This window comes from Erpetoichthys calabaricus, chromosome 8 (assembly GCF_900747795.2).
Source record: "Erpetoichthys calabaricus chromosome 8, fErpCal1.3, whole genome shotgun sequence".
NCBI lineage: Eukaryota > Metazoa > Chordata > Cladistia > Polypteriformes > Polypteridae > Erpetoichthys > Erpetoichthys calabaricus.
Window position 1 is genome coordinate 101,987,467 of NC_041401.2, and position 17,667 is coordinate 102,005,133.

Genomic DNA, 17,667 nt, shown 5'->3' on the forward strand with positions numbered 1-17,667 from the left:
GGATCTTTTTTTCTTTTTGTTAACATCCAACACTTCAGAAAACAGCACTTATAATTTAAATTAAATTAAATTAAAATCTTCTACACAAAATGTGCACCTATTATGTTTCATATTTTCCATGCATTTTTGTTGCTGGCTGTACTTATTTGTATTTGCAAATACAGGCCAAGGAACAAGATGTGGGGAGAATTGTAAATGCCCTAAATGAGTGCGTGGCTGTACTACCCAAGGACCAACTGCAGAAGGTGGTCAGGATAGGCGTCTCCGGACAAATGCATGGAGTCGTCTTCTGGAACGCTGAAGCCAGTAGGTTTTATCTTTGTTAGCTGAAATTTTATACAAAATGTTATGTTTGTTTACAGTGGGTTACAGACAGTTTCAAAAAGATGTAAGTTTCTACCTCCTGCTGGCTCCTGGGAATCTTTTTAGAAACAGAAGCCTGATTTCCTCCTTTGATTTAAATTCATGAATATCTTGAAAGTACTAACAGTTGTAAATTGGTCAATAATGGTTACCAGAAACAGTGGAGGACTATAAAGCTATGTGTTTACATTGTGCTTTACACAGTTAACTGTGTCTCTAGAATGACATGAATTGCTTATTTCTTTGAACTTATTACAGATTTTCACTATTCCTTTATTGTGTCCTACTGATAAAACAGTTAAAAGGATTTGCACCTAACCAAAGAGCCCACATACCATGTACTAACGTAAAATTTTCAAACCTCTTTAATCAAAGTCATGTTGGATTAAAGCCCATCCCATCAGCACAGGGTACCAGTTCATTACAGGGGCCACTCAATTGCACAGGATCAATGTAGAATCCTTAGTAAACCTAATGGACATGTCTTTGCTATGTAATAGGGAAACCTGGGGAAATACAGTGAGGTCCATAAATATTTTGACAGAGACAACTTTTTTCTAATTTTGGTTCTGTACATTACCACAATGAATTTTAAATGAAACAACTCCGATGCAGTTGAAGTGCAGACTTTCAGCTTTAATTCAGTGGGGTGAACAAAACGATTGCATAAAAATGTGAGGCAACTAAAGCATTTCTTTAACACAATCCCTTCATTTCAGGGGCTCAAAAGTAATTGGACAATTGGCTCAAAGGCTATTTCATGGGCAGGTGTGGGCAAGTCCATCGTTATGTCATTATCAATTAAACAGATAAAAGGTCTGGAGTTGATTTGAGATGTGGTGCTTGCATGTGGAAGATTTTGCTGTGAACAGACAACATGCGGTCAAAGGAGCTCTCCATGCAGGTGAAGTAGCCATCCTTAAGCTGCGAAAACAGAAAAAACCCATCCGAGAAATTGCTACAATATTACGAGTGGCAAAATCTACAGTTTGGTACATCCTGAGAAAGAAAACAAGCACTGGTGAACTCAGCAACGCAAAAAGACCTGGATGTCCACGGAAGACAACAGTGGTGGATGATCGCAGAATTATTTCCATGGTAAAGAGAAACCCCTTCACGACAGCCAACCAAGTGAACAACACTCTCCAGGGGGTAGGCGTATCGATATCCAAGTCTACCATAAAGAGAAGACTGCATGAAAGTAAATACAGAGGGTGCACTGCAAGGTGCAAGCCACTCATAAGCCTCAAGAATAGAAAGGCTAGATTGGACTTTGCTAAAGAACATCTGAAAAAGCCAGCACAGTTCTGGAAAAACATTCTTTGGACAGATGAAACCAAGATCAACCTTTACCAGAATGATGGCAGAAGGTGTGGAACAGCTCATTATCCAAAGCATACCACATCATCTGTAAAACACGGTGGAGGAAGTGTGATGGCTTGGGCGTGCATGGCTGCCAGTGGCACTGGGACACTAGTGTTTATTGATGATGTGACACAGGACAGAAGCAGCCGAATGATTTCTGAGGTGTTCAGAGACATACTGTCTGCTCAAATCCAGCTAAATGCAGTCAAATTGATTGGGTGGCGTTTCATGATACAGATGGACAATGACCAGAAACATACAGCCAAAGCAACCCAGGAGTTTATTAAAACAAAGAAGTTGAAAATTCTTGAATGGCCAAGTCAGTCACCTGATCTTAACCCAATTGAGCATGCATTTCACTTGTTGAAGACTAAACTTCAGACAGAAAGGCCCACAAACAAACAGCAACTGAAAGCCGCAGCAGTAAAGGCCTGGCAGAGCATTAAAAAGGAGGAAACCCAGCATCTGGTGATGTCCATGAGTTCAAGACTTCAGGCTGTCATTGCCAGCAAAGGGTTTTCAACCAAGTATTAGAAATGAACATTTTATTTCCAGTTATTTAATTTGTCCAATTACTTTTGAGCCCCTGAAATGAAGGGATTGTGTTCAAAAAATACTTTAGTTGCTTCACATTTTTATGCAGTCGTTTTGTTCACCCCACTGAATTAAAGCTGAAAGTCTGCACTTCAACTGCATCTGAATTGTTTCATTTAAAATTCGTTGTGGTAATGTACAGAACCAAAATTAGAAAAAAGTTGTCTCTGTCCAAATATTTATGGACCTAACTGTACATGCCGATAAAGAGAGAACATGCAAACTCCACATGGGCAATGATCAGGCCAGGGATGTTGGATTCTTGAGACATCAAGTCTAACCACTGCACCATAATGCTGTTTGCATGTTACATTCTGTTTTATTTAGTTTTGTGAATTAATTCATTTTACATAAAATATTTAATTTGCAAATGTTGTCATTATGGGTAGAATGGTGGTGCAGTAGTTAACTGGTTTTGAATCCTTACTCAATTTCTGACTGAAGGAAATGTACCTGTTTTTCTTTGTCTGTGTGGGTTTACCCTCCACGTTGTGAAGATGGACAGGTTCGATTAATTGAAAACTATAGACTGGCCTCATACACGAGAGTTTAAATGTGTACATGAGTGTGTCCTGATATGGACTTGTGCCTTATGCAGGGCTGACTCCTGCCTTGCATCTGATACCGCTGCAACAGGCTCTAACTGCCTGTGATCCAGAATGGAGATAAGAGATAATGACTTCATTGGATCTGAGAATACACAGATGGTGACAAATACTGTTTCCTGCAGACGGCTTGAACTCCATTTTAGGATTATTAGTACCTGCTATTAGGGCTGCTGGTGTAAGTTTTGCCTCTCCCTGAATCAGAATATGACAGTCAATGTGATGGATTGGTGGATGGAGTTGCTACAGTCACTTGGAATAATGAGAGAATTAAATTTTAATATGAAGACTTAAAAGTGGTCTAGTTTTTTTCCTCTTTTGTTTATTGTTTCAGTCTGTGACTGGCAAAGCTCCGGCACAAGTCCGATTTCCAAGGAAAAGACTACCAGTAATCTGATCACTTGGCAGGATGGGCGTTGCAGTGCAGAGTTTCTTGCTTCACTTCCACAGCCAGACTCCCATCTGAGCCTTGCTTCTGGATTTGGCTGTGCCACCATATTTTGGATTCTTAAAAATAGGTACACATTTTACTAATAAGGAATTACTTTTAAGGCTATGTACTGTTAGTATTTTGTAATTATCACCATTTTAAACCTTTTATTGACGAAAGACCAGTAATATTGAAGTTGATGCAGCTGTCCCTTGACTTGATATCTGAACCACTGTACATAGTTTCACACAAGGTACTAAAATTAGGAAAGTGTTTGTGTGGTGAGCTGAAGCCTGGAGACAGTGGTGGGCTACTTGTCTTGATGCCTTGCTCCTTCACATGATATATGAGACATTGTTTGTGATGACAAGTGCGATCAGTCAGAGGCAGTACAAGTTTCAAGTTCACATAGTACATATACAAAAATATATAGAGTATATAAATGAACTTAAGTATTTCTCTATGTTGTAGTTTTTACGGTCACTTTGGCACTACTTTCAGAACTTTAATGTCATTTTTCAAAACTCTAGACCCAAAACTCAACATGGTCACCACTTGTAACACAGGCTGTGCAACATTCAGATCATTGCAGTTTGCATTCATATTGTTAAAGAAACCTTGCACTGTGATAAAAATCGACATCTTAATTAAAGCAAGAAACATCCTCAACTGAGACAAGTTTGAAAAACATTTGAGTCAGTAATCAGGCAGGAGAAAAGATTGTCCATCTGCGTTATTTATTACTCTTCAGCTAATGCTTGAATGAGGAGCATTCTTCTTGATCAGAATGGTCGGAAAAACAAAGGATGCAGGTTCATTTTATAAAGTTTTCAATTTACATACAGTGTCAATCAATGCATATGTTTTACTCTGGGTGTTTTGTTGGTTTGCACCTAAATGATCTATATACATAAAATAAAAGTCTATTTTATTTTATGCTTATTATTCTTGTATCCTTTGGGGTGAACCACCACCCTTGAAATTACTATGTATATAACAACTGTCCAATCTTGATGAATACAAGTCATCTGATCTCTTGGTCATCTTTCAGTACATTTTGTGTATTACATTTATGTCTCTGTTGTTCACTTAACCATTATCAGGTTTCCTGATGTGCCTAAACAGGTTTAAGCCTTATTTGTTTAAGATGAATGCTATGTTTACTTTGGAAAGCATATCAAAACACTTTATCCAGAGTGACTATGTGACCCCCCCCAAGTCTATTTTTTCTGCTGGTATTACAGAATCATTGAGACATTTCTTCAGATTACCCACACACAAGATACCATTAAGTGTCATCTTGTAGTTGCTCATGCAACCATTAGATATTGTAGTACAGAATATGTGATACATGTTTTATCATGGTGCTACATGTAATTTAACTGTAAAAGGACCATTAGAGAGAATACTACAGGTGCAGTGGAATCATTGAACAAATATGAAATGTATTGGTGAATTACAACACTGTAAATCACAACATAGATTCCCTTTACAGTAAATGAAACAACAATTAGCTACAAAAAAACTACACCAGTACTACAAAAAAAATTCAAACTGCAGTGCTACTCACCTGCCTTACAAAAAGCAAAACAGAGGATCACACGTCTCACTCATTTCCATCAACACTGTCATGCGGATTTGGCCACAGGTTCTCATCCACATCAAAATTAATGTTCTCTCTTGCCAAACATCTTGGAAAGAACCTTCAGGCCTGACACTGTGTGCTATGATGTTGTTGCATGCCTCATCCATGGCCTGGAGGATGGTCTTTTGTTAATGTGGGTGCCTATCATACACTTTCCACCTCCATGCTGAGAAAAATTCCTCAATCAGGTTAAGGAGAGTATTGGGGCAAGTACACGGTGGTGAATTGTGGATGAGCCTGAAACCGTGCCTGCACCAGTTGAGCATGGTTGTGACGGTGCGGGTCGGCTTCTTGCTCCCTCTTCATCTTTGGGAGCCTCTTGAACCCGACACCGTCAGTACCATGACCAAAGTGAGCTTGGTAAATGAATGACAAACACACTTGAAACAAGGGGATGGTTAAAAGTGCTCAAGTGCTTTTATTAAAACAGTCAAACAACAGTCTTCAAAAAGTGCAATGCCCTAAATGTTCCATAAGTAAATAATCCATAAAAACAAAGGTGAGGTGGAGGTTAAAATTCAAATAAATAAATCCGTTAAAGTCAGAGGCTAAAATGCAGGCAGGAAACTTCTCTAAAAACATTAACCTCTGTGCCCCTTTAAAACTGGCTCCTCCTTGTCTAACCCCTTCCCAGATCTTGCAGACCAAGGAGAAGTCTACCAACACACACAGACAACCTTTTGTCCTGGCTTGTGTTCCTGTCATCACTTCCTTGGTGTTCCACGGAGAGACACCTAGCCCTGCTCCTCTTGTATCGCTGCCAGTCCATCAGCTCCTACTGGCATGAGCACCCTGTCCTCCCACCGCTGCCAAACTGTTGGCTTCTCCCGGCAAGAGCACATTCCTGAGCTCAATAGTCAATCTTGTATCCCAGCACACCATTATCTGATATAGCTGCGCACATGGTGATGCAGGTCCCACATTATCTGGGTACTTTGATGATTGCCTGCTGGCGAACAAAATACCGACCTCTCCTCTTTGTCTTGGCCAGATTGAAGCCCGCCTCATCCACAAAAATGAATTTATGATGGCTTTCTTTAGCATCCAAGGCCATCACCTTATAATTAAAAAGATATGTTGGAAAGAGAATCACTGATTACAGTACAGTGATGGGGAATCTTTCACAAACAGGCATCATGACACTGAACATACTCAGTCCTCAGTTGCTTCACTCTGACTGCATTTCACTCATAATGCACACCATGTAGCTGTTGTACAGACAGTTGATGCCTTTTCAGCAGGCATGTAGTGGTTGGCAAAATTTTGTCACATAACCGACTCTGTGCTGTACATTGGTATGCAGTATACGTTCATCCAACTACTAAGAGTAGCCTATGTTACTGTAATGTTCACTGTAGTGCATGCAGAAGACTTACTGGTTCTTATTGTAGAAGGTTCTGATGATTGAGGTCACAGGTGATCTTCTGAGGTTTGGTTGAATCATTCTAGCTCAGTCATTGTCAAACTTTGATTTATAACATGGTCTATGACCATTGTTCTGATCTCATGGGATGCTCTTTACTGTTGCTACCAATGTCTTGGTTTGTGGCCTTATCCTCAACCACGTTATCCCACACCTCTCAAATGGGGCCCATGCCCACCTCTCTGGAGAGACGCAAGCCCTTCTCTAAGATGAGACCCACAACAACTTCTCAGATGTGGTGCTTGTCGCCTGACATTCCTGTGACCACCGTGTCTTCCTGGTCATGCTTGACCACCTACCTGCTCTATGTTAGAGTATCGCTATACTGCTGTGGATTCCACTTATTCATACTCATACCACAAGATGAAATCAATCATCAGTTATGAATTGGTGTCAGTGGATCTCATTATCCTGATGCTTTCATGATTTGAACATGGGATATTGTTCCTCAGTTACCATAAAACTATGCTTTAAGAGGAATGCAACATCATTTAGAGAACTTGTATCAACTGATAGTTAGATCTCTGTAATGTAATGAACAGACAGTCACCTCAAATGCAATGTGTGAATTTCATTTTGAAATGGCAGTTAACTTGTGTCATTTGGAACTAGTGATTTCAGTTCAATGAGTAAATGGTCTTATTATGTGTATTGTATTTCCCCTTGGGATTAATAAAGTATCTATCTATCTATCTATCTATCTATCTATCTATCTATCTATCTATCTATCTATCTATCTATCTATCTATCTATCTATCTATCTATCTATCTATCTATCTATAAACAATTGGAATAAGTGTTAGAATTTTGAAAAATTTGCATTTTGATCTTCAGTTGTGAGTTTTGGGTCTAGAGGTTTGAACAGTGATATTAAGGTTCTGAAACTAGTGCCAAAGCGATTGTAAAAAAACTGTAAAAGACGTTGTGCACATACATTAGTAATACATTTATTATTTTATTATTAGTAGGAGAAGAGAGCTGACACAGAAGAAGGTTTTGGGCCCCATGTAATGTAAAACAAAAGAACTGTATGACCTTTTTACAAAGATGATAGAGACGTGTTTTCAAAGTTGAGTCCAACAAAGAACTGACAAAATATGGTCAAACTTTCTGTCCATGGGACCGGACAACAAAAGTGACATCAGAGGTGAAATGGCTGTCAGTCTTGCATTCTGCAGAGGGAGGAAGAGAAAAAGCATTAAAACACAGTGCCAACCCTTGGTTCGGTGGGTAACTACCATCATCACCAAAGCCATTAAGCTGCTTCCCAAGTGCATGTGTGAAAATATATATAAAACTAGCTGTCCCCCGTGGCTCACGTAGTAGTGAAACAGGACAAACTTTAAAAATCAGTAAAAAAAAAAAAAAAACAAAAACTGTAATAATTTGTATTGAGAAGAATTTATATTGATAGCTTTCGTATCCAAGGATCTCTTGACAATACAATATTTTTGGTTTTGCTATTAGGGGCGAGAATGTAGCTGTGCTCTCTTTGCCAAAAATGTAAAAAGTTGGCACGGTATCTCTGGCCAAGTGGAAAGTAGGTACGCTCCAATGTCTGACGGGAGAGCGTCCCCCACATGGGGAGAAGAGCACGTGGCCGTGATGTCTCTGCCAACGAGCAGGTACCCTCTAAAACACACATTGCTGTCATCTCTCTCTCTCTCAAAAACATCAAACGTTACTCTTTAACAATCTCTAGATGATAATGTCTGCTGAACAAAGAGATATCACTATGTGGCGAGAAGTAGAGCGTCTTGAACAGAGGCTGGCACATGAGTAAGGATGGCCCCGCCCAGCTCCCTAATCCCGAGGTCTCGCCTCCCTCTCCCCTTGGCCCGCAGCCTGTCTCTCGGATTCGTGCAAATAAATCGGTGCCACAACCGAACTATAATATTAAGTGTGATGAAAGATGTCGCAAAATCAACCGGAATGTTCAAGCAACTATAATTTATAAAAAAAAACAGTCTAAATCTGTTAAGTACTTCTCTCTTTTAAAAAGCAGACGGACGGACGGACAGACAGACAGACATTGTATTTTATATATATGTAGAGATACACAACCTCAATTCTGAAAAAGTTGGGATGCTGTATAAAATGTAAATAAAAACAGAATGCATTGATTTGCAAATCTCATAAACCCATATCATACAAACAGGAGGTGGGTCCAGGCAAGCTGACACTGGATGTGATGTCAGAGATGTTATGACCATCAATCTTTCGGTCTGCAGTGAGAGGAAGAGAAAAGGCATCAGTCAACAGCGTCTTCTGGTGAACTGATGGGAAATTACAATTATCTGATGTGTGTTTGTGTCTGAAATTGCACAGGTGGTGAACCAGCTAAGGTTAGGGAAGGCTGCAGGGACCTGTGTTATCCGGAGAGAACTTCTCCAGGCTAATGGTAAGGCAGTTCATGTGGGAGATGGGCGTCATCCTAGCTGGCTGGAAAATAGGAGTTGTCGTCCCTATCTGGAAAGGGAAGGGTAATCGCCTGGATTGCGGCAACTACAGGGGGATAACACTGCTCTTAGTGCTGGGTAGCCGGGTAAGGTCCTTGCTTGGAGCATCCTTAATAAGATCTGTGGTCACTTGCTCACTTACCAGCGACCGGAGAAGTCTGGTTTTATTCCTTCCATCGACTGCATCCAGGCACTGAGGGTTCTCATCGAGTGCAAACATGAATACTAACAGAGTTTCTCTGCAGCATTTTTCTATTTTCGTAAAGTGTTTGACTCGGTTGATCAAACTGCCCTGTGGGACATCCTTCTGAGGATCTCCTTGAAGTTGCTGGATGTTATGGCCGGCATTTACACTTGTACTGTGAGTGCTGTGCAGAGTGGAGGCAAAACCTCTTGTGTTTTTCCCAGTTGATTCTGAGGTTTGTTCTTGCTCCTAGCTTATTCAATGCTTGCATGGACTAGGTGTTTGGCAGGGTCGTGGGGTCCAGCGGCTGTGGGGCATCTGTTGGTGAAGAAATATTCATTGAACTTGACTTTGCCGATGATGCTGTGCTCTTCATGATGCAGTGATCTTCACGGAGTCAATAGAGACCCTGATGAGGGCTCTCAAAAGACTGAGCACGGTGTCTGAGTGTCTTGGATAAAATCCAAGATTCAGGCCTTTAATGACCTCTTGGCCACAGCCATATGGAGCCTGTGAAGAGAGTGTCGTCCGTGTCGAGAGGTTTACTTACCTCGGCAGTGACATTCATGTCCCTGGTTACTCTTCCTATGAAATCAGTAGATGGATTGGGAAAGCATGGGGGGTTATGATGTTGCTGGAAAGGGATGTGTGCCATTCCCAATATCTTTGTAAAAGGATGAAGGTCCAAATCTTTAGAATCCTGTTTCTATATGGTTGCAAAACATGGACATGCTATCCAGTGACCTAAAACGAAGACTGAACTCCATCAGTACTGTGTGTCTTCAGAGAATCTTTGAGTACTGCTGGTTTGACTATGTGTATAACAAGCACTTGCTCACTGAATCCCGAATGAGGTGCATTGCCTGTATTGTGAAGGAGCAGCAGTTGTGGCACTATGGCTATGTGATGCAATTTCCCAAGGGTGATCTGGCTCGCAGGATCCTCACTGTTGAAGACCAGGCCAAGGAAACACACACATAACACCTGGATGTGTCAGACAGATGGTCATTCCAAGAGGGTGGGACTGAACCATGTGTCTGCCTTGGGGGTTACCAACTGGGATCCCAGGTCATGTGGTGGGTGCGACAACATGCTGTACCATTGCATGCTCTCCAACCTAACCTGACCTGTGTGTGTGTGTATATATATATATATTGTGGTGGATTGCCGGCTTCTTTCTCCGGCCCTCACCCCCAAGCTGCCAGGAGGAGCTCTCCCAGCAGCGTGGACATGCCCCGAGTTCCAGCAGGGCCTCATGGACTATGTAGTTTTTATACACAGCCCTGCTGGATACCTTGGGGGCCACCAGGCGTCGCTGTAAGGGGCTCGTAGGCTCGCATGTGCCCTATAACCCGGGAGTACGTCACGGTCACGTGACAGGAAGAAACGATGTGCTCCCGGGTTGAAGAAAAGGACTGTTTACCCTGACCCGGAAGGGAAAAGGAACTGTGGACTGTTGAACGGGAACACCTCCGGGTCAGGGTGTATAAAAGGACTCTGGGAAGCCCAGTACACTGAGCTGAGCTGGGTGGAAGGAGGGCAACGCGTCTGGGAGTGGAGGATTGTGTATTGTTATTTGATTATTGATTTAGGAGGAGGGTGCTTTGTGCACTATTATTATTATTATTATTAAACCATTATTTGGACTTTTACCTGGTGTCTGACGTCTAGTCTGAGGGTTCAAGGGGTCACGGAGACCTCTATCTATCACAGTTGGCGTAGTTGGCAGGATTCTCTGGCCGTTCAGTTTTGGCAGAGGACCTGAAATTAAACAAATTTCTGTGGAAAGAGAACCCCAAGAAGACAGCGTCAGGACGCACAGAAAAGTTCACCATACTCCGTGGGCTGCGCTGATGAATCTCGCCTCGTATCTGGTCGAGATGGGAAAGAAGTCGGGGAAAAAGAAGAACAACACCGACTGGGTGAAGACCGCGACCGATGCCGAGCTGACCTGGGCTTACCTGACTGGGTGTGAGGAGGACCGGCAGCCGATAAAAGATGAACAAGCCCGAAGGGCAAAGCAGCAAGAAGGCTGCCAGCAATCGGCTGCATCAACAGCCCTGAATGAATCGGGGACACCGCGGAAAAATCCAGAGGTATGTGCCGGGGCAACGCCTGATGGGCAAGGGATGTGTTATTCCTATTTTGCAGAGGCCTGCCTTCGGAAAACTCCCGGTGAATCGGATACCTGCCTCATACTGTGGCAAGATGGCCGCGATACCCAGAAGGCAAGTCGGGCTGGAAGTCGGCTGGAAGCGGCCAACCCATTCGTGGGATGTGTCCACGTGACCTCGCGCGACGGCGACCAGGAAGAAGGTTAGTTTGGAGCCGTCGGTGAGGTCAATAATTCCCCAACGCGTCTGCGCTCCCTGAAGGGGAAGGGGGCGGCGAGCGAAGCAGCACCAATGTTAAATAAAAAGAAAGAGGGGCAGGAAGTGACTGAAGGATCTGCCGTAAATGGTAAAAAGGCAGACCTCAGTCGGCTTGTTGCAGCCACCCGTCCCTCAGAAGACTCCATTTCCCAGAAGCCTCCGCGAAGCCCCGCAGAGCACGTGCCGACAACGGACGTGCACATTGGCTCTCGGCCGGTAACAGCACCCAGGCCGTCTAAAATGCGGGACTCAAATCCCCAGGAGCCTTCGCGAAGCCCAGCAGAGCACGTGCCAGGAGCGGACGTGCTCATTGGTTCCCGGTCAGCAGGTGATCATAATAAGGAAGTAGCCTTACTGCCGACCGAGACAAATAACTTTATAAACTTAGGGGAGCTCGACGAATATCTCGAGCCCCTAAATATTTTCTTCCAGGGACTACAAGAGTTAAGGAAGCGAGTGGAGGAGCTGGGAGCTGCAGCCGAAGCGCCGTTGAAGGGACTGCAGGAGTACCTTCGGCGGTTAGGCCGTGAAGCCCCGGCCTCGATTAATGCGGCGGTGCAGGTAGGTGCCCTCTGTACCGTATATAATAAGGGGACACAGTGTGAACCGGCACTGCGTTTAAAAAGTAGCGGTTGCCAAAGCGCTGTGAACCCGACATTGGAGTGTGGCACAATGACGGAGTGGTCGGGCAATTGTCCGATAGAACCAGAGCGGCGGTATCAGACGCCGCTCTTGACCAATGCGGACCTTAAGAGCCCGACCCGCGTGAAAAAGGGGTTGCCGTTGGTTACTGGAGGGGCGGAGGAAGTGCCAATCGAACCGGGGCGGCTGGATAGTGCTGTTACCCGGAACGATGTGGTACTAATGACGCCGCCTCCAATAATACATAGGACAACGGGCGTGCAAACAGCAAAGAGGCTCTCTCTTTTCCATAGAGAGCCTCACGCTGTGCACAAGCCCCAGAGAAAGCAGGAGATCCCCGAATTAAAACGAGGGTCTCCTAACAAAATAAAGAAAAGGGCAGAGAGCAGCAAAGCGGCCGTTAACCCTCCTTGGCGGAGGAGAAGGTGGAGCTGACCGAATTCCCGAGATGTTTCAGGTCTCGGGAAGAAAGGCTACCAGGAGGACGTCGGCGGTGCTACAACTGTCAGCAACCGGGCCACGTGTGGCGAAGTTGTCCCCGGAGGACGGGGGAGCGGTGGGAAAGAAGATACACCGTTCCCCCAAGGTTTGCCGGGGGATCTAGACAACGTAGCCAAGGTCCGGATGATGCGTTCTCCTGGAGGAGGACGTCCCTCGCGGGGCTGGTAGCTTCGCCCCAGTTGGCTTCGCTAAGGGGGGGGAATTGTGGTGGATTGCCGGCTTCTTTCTCCGGCCCTCACCCCCAGGCCGCCAGGAGGAGCTCTCCCAGCAGCGTGAACATGCCCCGAGTTCCAGCAGGGCCTCATGGACTATGTAGTTTTTATACCCAGCCCTGCTGGATACCTTGGGGGCCACCAGGCGTCGCTGTAGGGGGGCTCGTAGGCTCGCATGTGCCCTATAACCCGGGAGTACGTCACGGTCACGTGACAGGAAGAAACGATGTGCTCCCGGGTTGAAGAAAAGGACTGTTTACCCTGACCCGGATGGGACAAGGAACTGTGGACTGTTGAACGGGAACACCTCCGGGTCAGGGTGTATAAAAGGACTCTGGGAAGCCCAGTACACTGAGCTGAGCTGGGTGGAAGGAGGGCAACGCGTCTGGGAGTGGAGGATTGTGTATTGTTATTTGATTATTGATTTATTACTGAGTATTGTGGAGAGGAGGGTGCTTTGTGCACTATTATTACTATTATTATTAAACCATTATTTGGACTTTTACCTGGTGTCTGACGTCTAGTCTGAGGGTTCAAGGGGTCACAGAGACCTCAATCTATCACAATATATATATATATATATATATATATATATATATATATATATGTGCTGATGGGGAATTCTGAGAGTTCAGCGCATGCTCTGTGTCTAGGCATGTCAGAAGACTAGTACTCAGTGATGTCTGATCTTAGCCCCGTTTAAAGAAGGAAATTAGAGCAACATATTTTTTTGTTTATTTTTTTCCTACTGACTTCTTTGATCATTTATTGATTAGTTCACTTATTCCAAGACCCAGCAATGAAGATGTGAAATTAGCTGATAAAGCTGACATATAAAATATGCTACACAGCTCACATACTTAAAGACGGAGATAGTATATTTTACAAAATACCCTCCTAATACGTTTCTGCTGGGAAGAGACTCATTTGGTCAAATTTTTCATTCTGACTGTGATAAGATGTGGAAATACAAACAACAAAATAATCCTATTTGTAGAATTTTAATTCAATTTGTAAAATTTTTCACCTCGACGCACAGCTTGGACTCTGGAACCAATCTCCTTGAGAGGGGCTGGACTCTCTACCACTCTGGAGTTGCCCCCGGTGAGAGGCGCAGAGCAGGTGTGGGTATACTTATTGCCCCCCAACTTGGAGCCTGTACATTGGGGTTTACCCCGGTGGACGAGAGGGTAGCCTCCCTTCGCCTTCGGGTGGGGGGACGGGTCCTAACTGTTGTTTGTGCGTATGCACCGAACAGTAGTTCGGAGTACCCACCCTTTTTGGAGTCCCTGGAGGGGGTGCTAGAGGGCATACCTTCTGGGGACTCCCTCGTTCTGCTGGGAGACTTCAATGCTCACGTGGGCAATGACAGTGAGACCTGGAAGGGCGTGATTGGGAGGAATGGCCCCCCTGATCTGAACCCGAGCGGTGTTTTGTTATTGGACTTCTGTGCTCGTCACGGATTGTCCATAACGAACACCATGTTCAAGCATAGGGGTGTTCATATGTGCACTTGGCACCAGGACACCCTAGGCCTCAGTTCGATGATCGACTTTGTGGTCGTGTCGTCGGACTTGCGGCCACATGTCTTGGACACTCGGGTGAAGAGAGGGGCGGAGCTGTCAACTGATCACCACCTGGTGGTGAGTTGGCTTCGATGGTGGGGGAGGATGCCGGTCAGGCGTGGTAGGCCCAAACGTGTTGTGAGGGTCTGCTGGGAACGTCTGGCAGAGCCCCCTGTCAGAAGTAGCTTCAACTCCCACCTCCGGCAGAACTTCGACCACATCCCGAGGGAGGTGGGGGACATTGAGTCCGAATGGGCCATGTTCCGTGCCTCTATTGTTGAGGCAGCTGACCGGAGCTGTGGCCGTAAGGTGGTCGGTGCCTGTCGTGGCGGCAATCCCCGAACCCGCTGGTGGACACCGGCGGTGAAGGATGCCGTCAAGCTGAAGAAGGAGTCCTACAGGACCCTTTTGTCCTGTGGGACCCCGGAGGCAACTGATAGGTACCGGCAGGCCAAGCGGAATGCGGCTTTGGTGGTTGCTGAGGCAAAAACTCGGGCGTGGGAGGAGTTTGGGGAGGCCATGGAGAATGACTTTCGGACGGCTTCGAGGAGATTCTGGTCCACCATCCGGCGTCTCAGGAAGGGGAAGCAGTGCAGTGTCAACACTGTATATGGTGGGGATGGTGCGCTGCTGACCTCGACTCGGGACGTTGTGGGTCGGTGGGGGGAATACTTCGAAGACCTCCTCAATCCCATTAACATGCCTTCCAATGAGGAAGCAGAGCCTGGGGACTCAGAGGTGGGCTCCCCCATCTCTGGGACTGAGGTCACCGAGGTGGTCAAAAAACTCCTTGGTGGCAGGGCCCCGGGGGTGGATGAGATACGCCCGGAGTTCCTCAAGGCTCTGGATGTTGTAGGACTGTCTTGGCTGACACGCCTCTGCAACATCGCATGGACATCAGGGACAGTGCCTCTGGATTGGCAGACCGGGGTGGTGGTCCCCCTCTTTAAGAAGGGGGATCGGAGGGTGTGTTCCAACTACAGAGGGATCACACTCCTCAGCCTCCCTGGAAAAGTCTATTCAGGGGTCCTGGAGAGGAGGGTCCGTCGGATAGTCGAGCCTCGGATTCAGGAGGAACAGTGTGGTTTTCGTCCTGGTCGCGGAACAGTGGACCAGCTCTGTACCCTTAGCAGGGTCCTGGAGGGTGCATGGGAGTTTGCCCAACCAGTCTACATGTGTTTTGTGGACTTAGAAAAGGCATTCGACCGTGTTCCTCGGGGAATCCTGTGGGGGGTACTCAGAGAGTATGGGGGTACCGGCCCCCCTGATAAGGGCTGTTCAGTCCCTGTACGATCGGTGCCAGAGCTTGGTCCGCATTGCCGGCAGTAAGTCGAACCCGTTTCCAGTGAGAGTTGGACTCCGCCAGGGCTGCCCTTTGTCACCGATTCTGTTCATAACTTTTATGGACAGAATTTCTAGGCGCAGCCAGGGTGTTGAGGGGGTCCGGTTTGGTGGGCTCAGGATTGGGTCACTGCTTTTTGCAGATGATGTTGTCCTGTTTGCTTCATCAGGCCGTGATCTTCAGCTCTCTCTGGATCGGTTCGCAGCCGAGTGTGAAGCGGCTGGGATGAGAATCAGCACCTCCAAATCCGAGACCATGGTCTTCAGCCGGAAAAGGGTGGAGTGCCCTCTCAGGGTTGGTAGCGAGATCCTGCCCCAAGTGGAGGAGTTCAAGTATCTCGGGGTCTTGTTCACGAGTGAGGGAAGAATGGAGCGTGAGATCGACAGGCGGATCGGTGCGGCATCCGCAGTAATGCGGGCATTGCATCGGTCTGTCGTGGTGAAAAAGGAGCTGAGCCGCAAGGCGAAGCTCTCAATTTACCAGTCGATCTATGTTCCTACCCTCACCTATGGTCATGAGCTATGGGTAGTGACCGAAAGAACGAGATCGCGAATACAAGCGGCTGAAATGAGTTTCCTCCGCAGGGTGTCTGGGCTTTCCCTTAAAGATAGGGTGAGAAGCTCAGTCATCCGGGAGGGGCTCAGAGTAGAGCCGCTGCTCCTCCGCATCGAGAGGAGTCAGATGAGGTGGCTCGGGCATCTGATCAGGATGCCTCCTGGACGCCTCCCTGGTGAGGTGTTCCGGGCACGTCCAACCGGGAGGAGGCCCCGGGGAAGACCCAGGACACGCTGGAGGGACTATGTCTCTCGACTGGCCTGGGAACGCCTTGGGATTCTCCCGGAAGAGCTAGAAGAAGTGGCCGGGGAGAGGGAAGTCTGGGCATCTCTGCTCAAGCTGCTGCCCCCGCGACCCGACCTCGGATAAGCGGGAGACAATGGATGGATGGATGGATTGTAAAATTTTAATCCACAAAACAATTCAGTTTATAGTGTGGGACATGGTATTGGATCCTAAAGTGTGATATATCATGGTGGTGGGGAATGTATACAAATAGCTCGAAATAAATTAAATTGCAACATATAACCACTGAATGGATGACATCAAATTTATGCTAAATGTATTTGCATTAGTTATCAACATGAATACTTATAAAATTATAATAACTTGAAATTTTAATTGCAAATTAAATTCAGACTTAGGTCTACCAAAATAGATGCAAATATACTGTAGCATCTAAAACTACAACAGCAGTTATAAAGTTTATTAAGGATCACAGTCTGTCTGTCACATGGAGATTTCTGTGTCCAAGTTAAAATCCATCCATTTTCCAACCCGCTGAATCCGAACACAGGGTCACGGGGGTCTGCTGGGGCCAATCCCAGCCAACACAGGGCACAAGGCAGGGACCCAATCCCGGGCAGGGTGCCAACCCACCGCAGGACACACACAAACACACCCACACACCAAGCACACACTAGGGCCAATTTAGAATCACCAATCCACCTAACCTGCATGTCTTTGGTCTGTGGGAGGAAACCGGAGCGCCCGTAGGAAACCCACGCCCAAGTTAAAATAAATATTATTTTTATGTTAGAACATCACCGTGACTCAGTTTTTATAAGTGATAACTCAAGAATTGATTACTTTTTATTGATGGTAATTTACTACCGTCTGTTAAATCCTGAAAATATGATGCTATTGTCATCTTTGACTACACTCCTATTATTTTTGGGACTAAAATCACTATGCCCTACAAACTTAACTTACAGCTGGCAACTTAACTTATTGTTGATAGCAGATGAGGATTTTATTAAATTTCTTTCCCACTCAAATTGACATTTATTTAGAGACAAATGTTTCCCTAGAGGTTTCTATGTTAACACTATGGAAGACACTGAAGGCAGTTTCAAGTCATCTTGTGTGTTTTATGTAAAAATAAATAGGAGATTAGAAGGGCAACAGAAC

The 17,667-nt window shown here is 45.6% G+C and overlaps 1 protein-coding gene across 3 annotated transcripts in view; it reads left to right on the forward strand.

The window, feature by feature from the left end:
- shpk (sedoheptulokinase) overlaps positions 1 to 17,667 on the forward strand; it is a 56,883-nt gene that overhangs the window by 9,505 nt on the left and 29,711 nt on the right. For all 3 annotated transcript variants that reach the window (XM_051931069.1, XM_051931068.1, XM_051931070.1), the window contains exons 3-4: positions 165 to 306; positions 3,262 to 3,445. In XM_051931069.1, the coding sequence (XP_051787029.1) occupies positions 165 to 306; positions 3,262 to 3,445 (326 nt within the window). The remainder of the gene's footprint in view (positions 1 to 164; positions 307 to 3,261; positions 3,446 to 17,667) is intronic.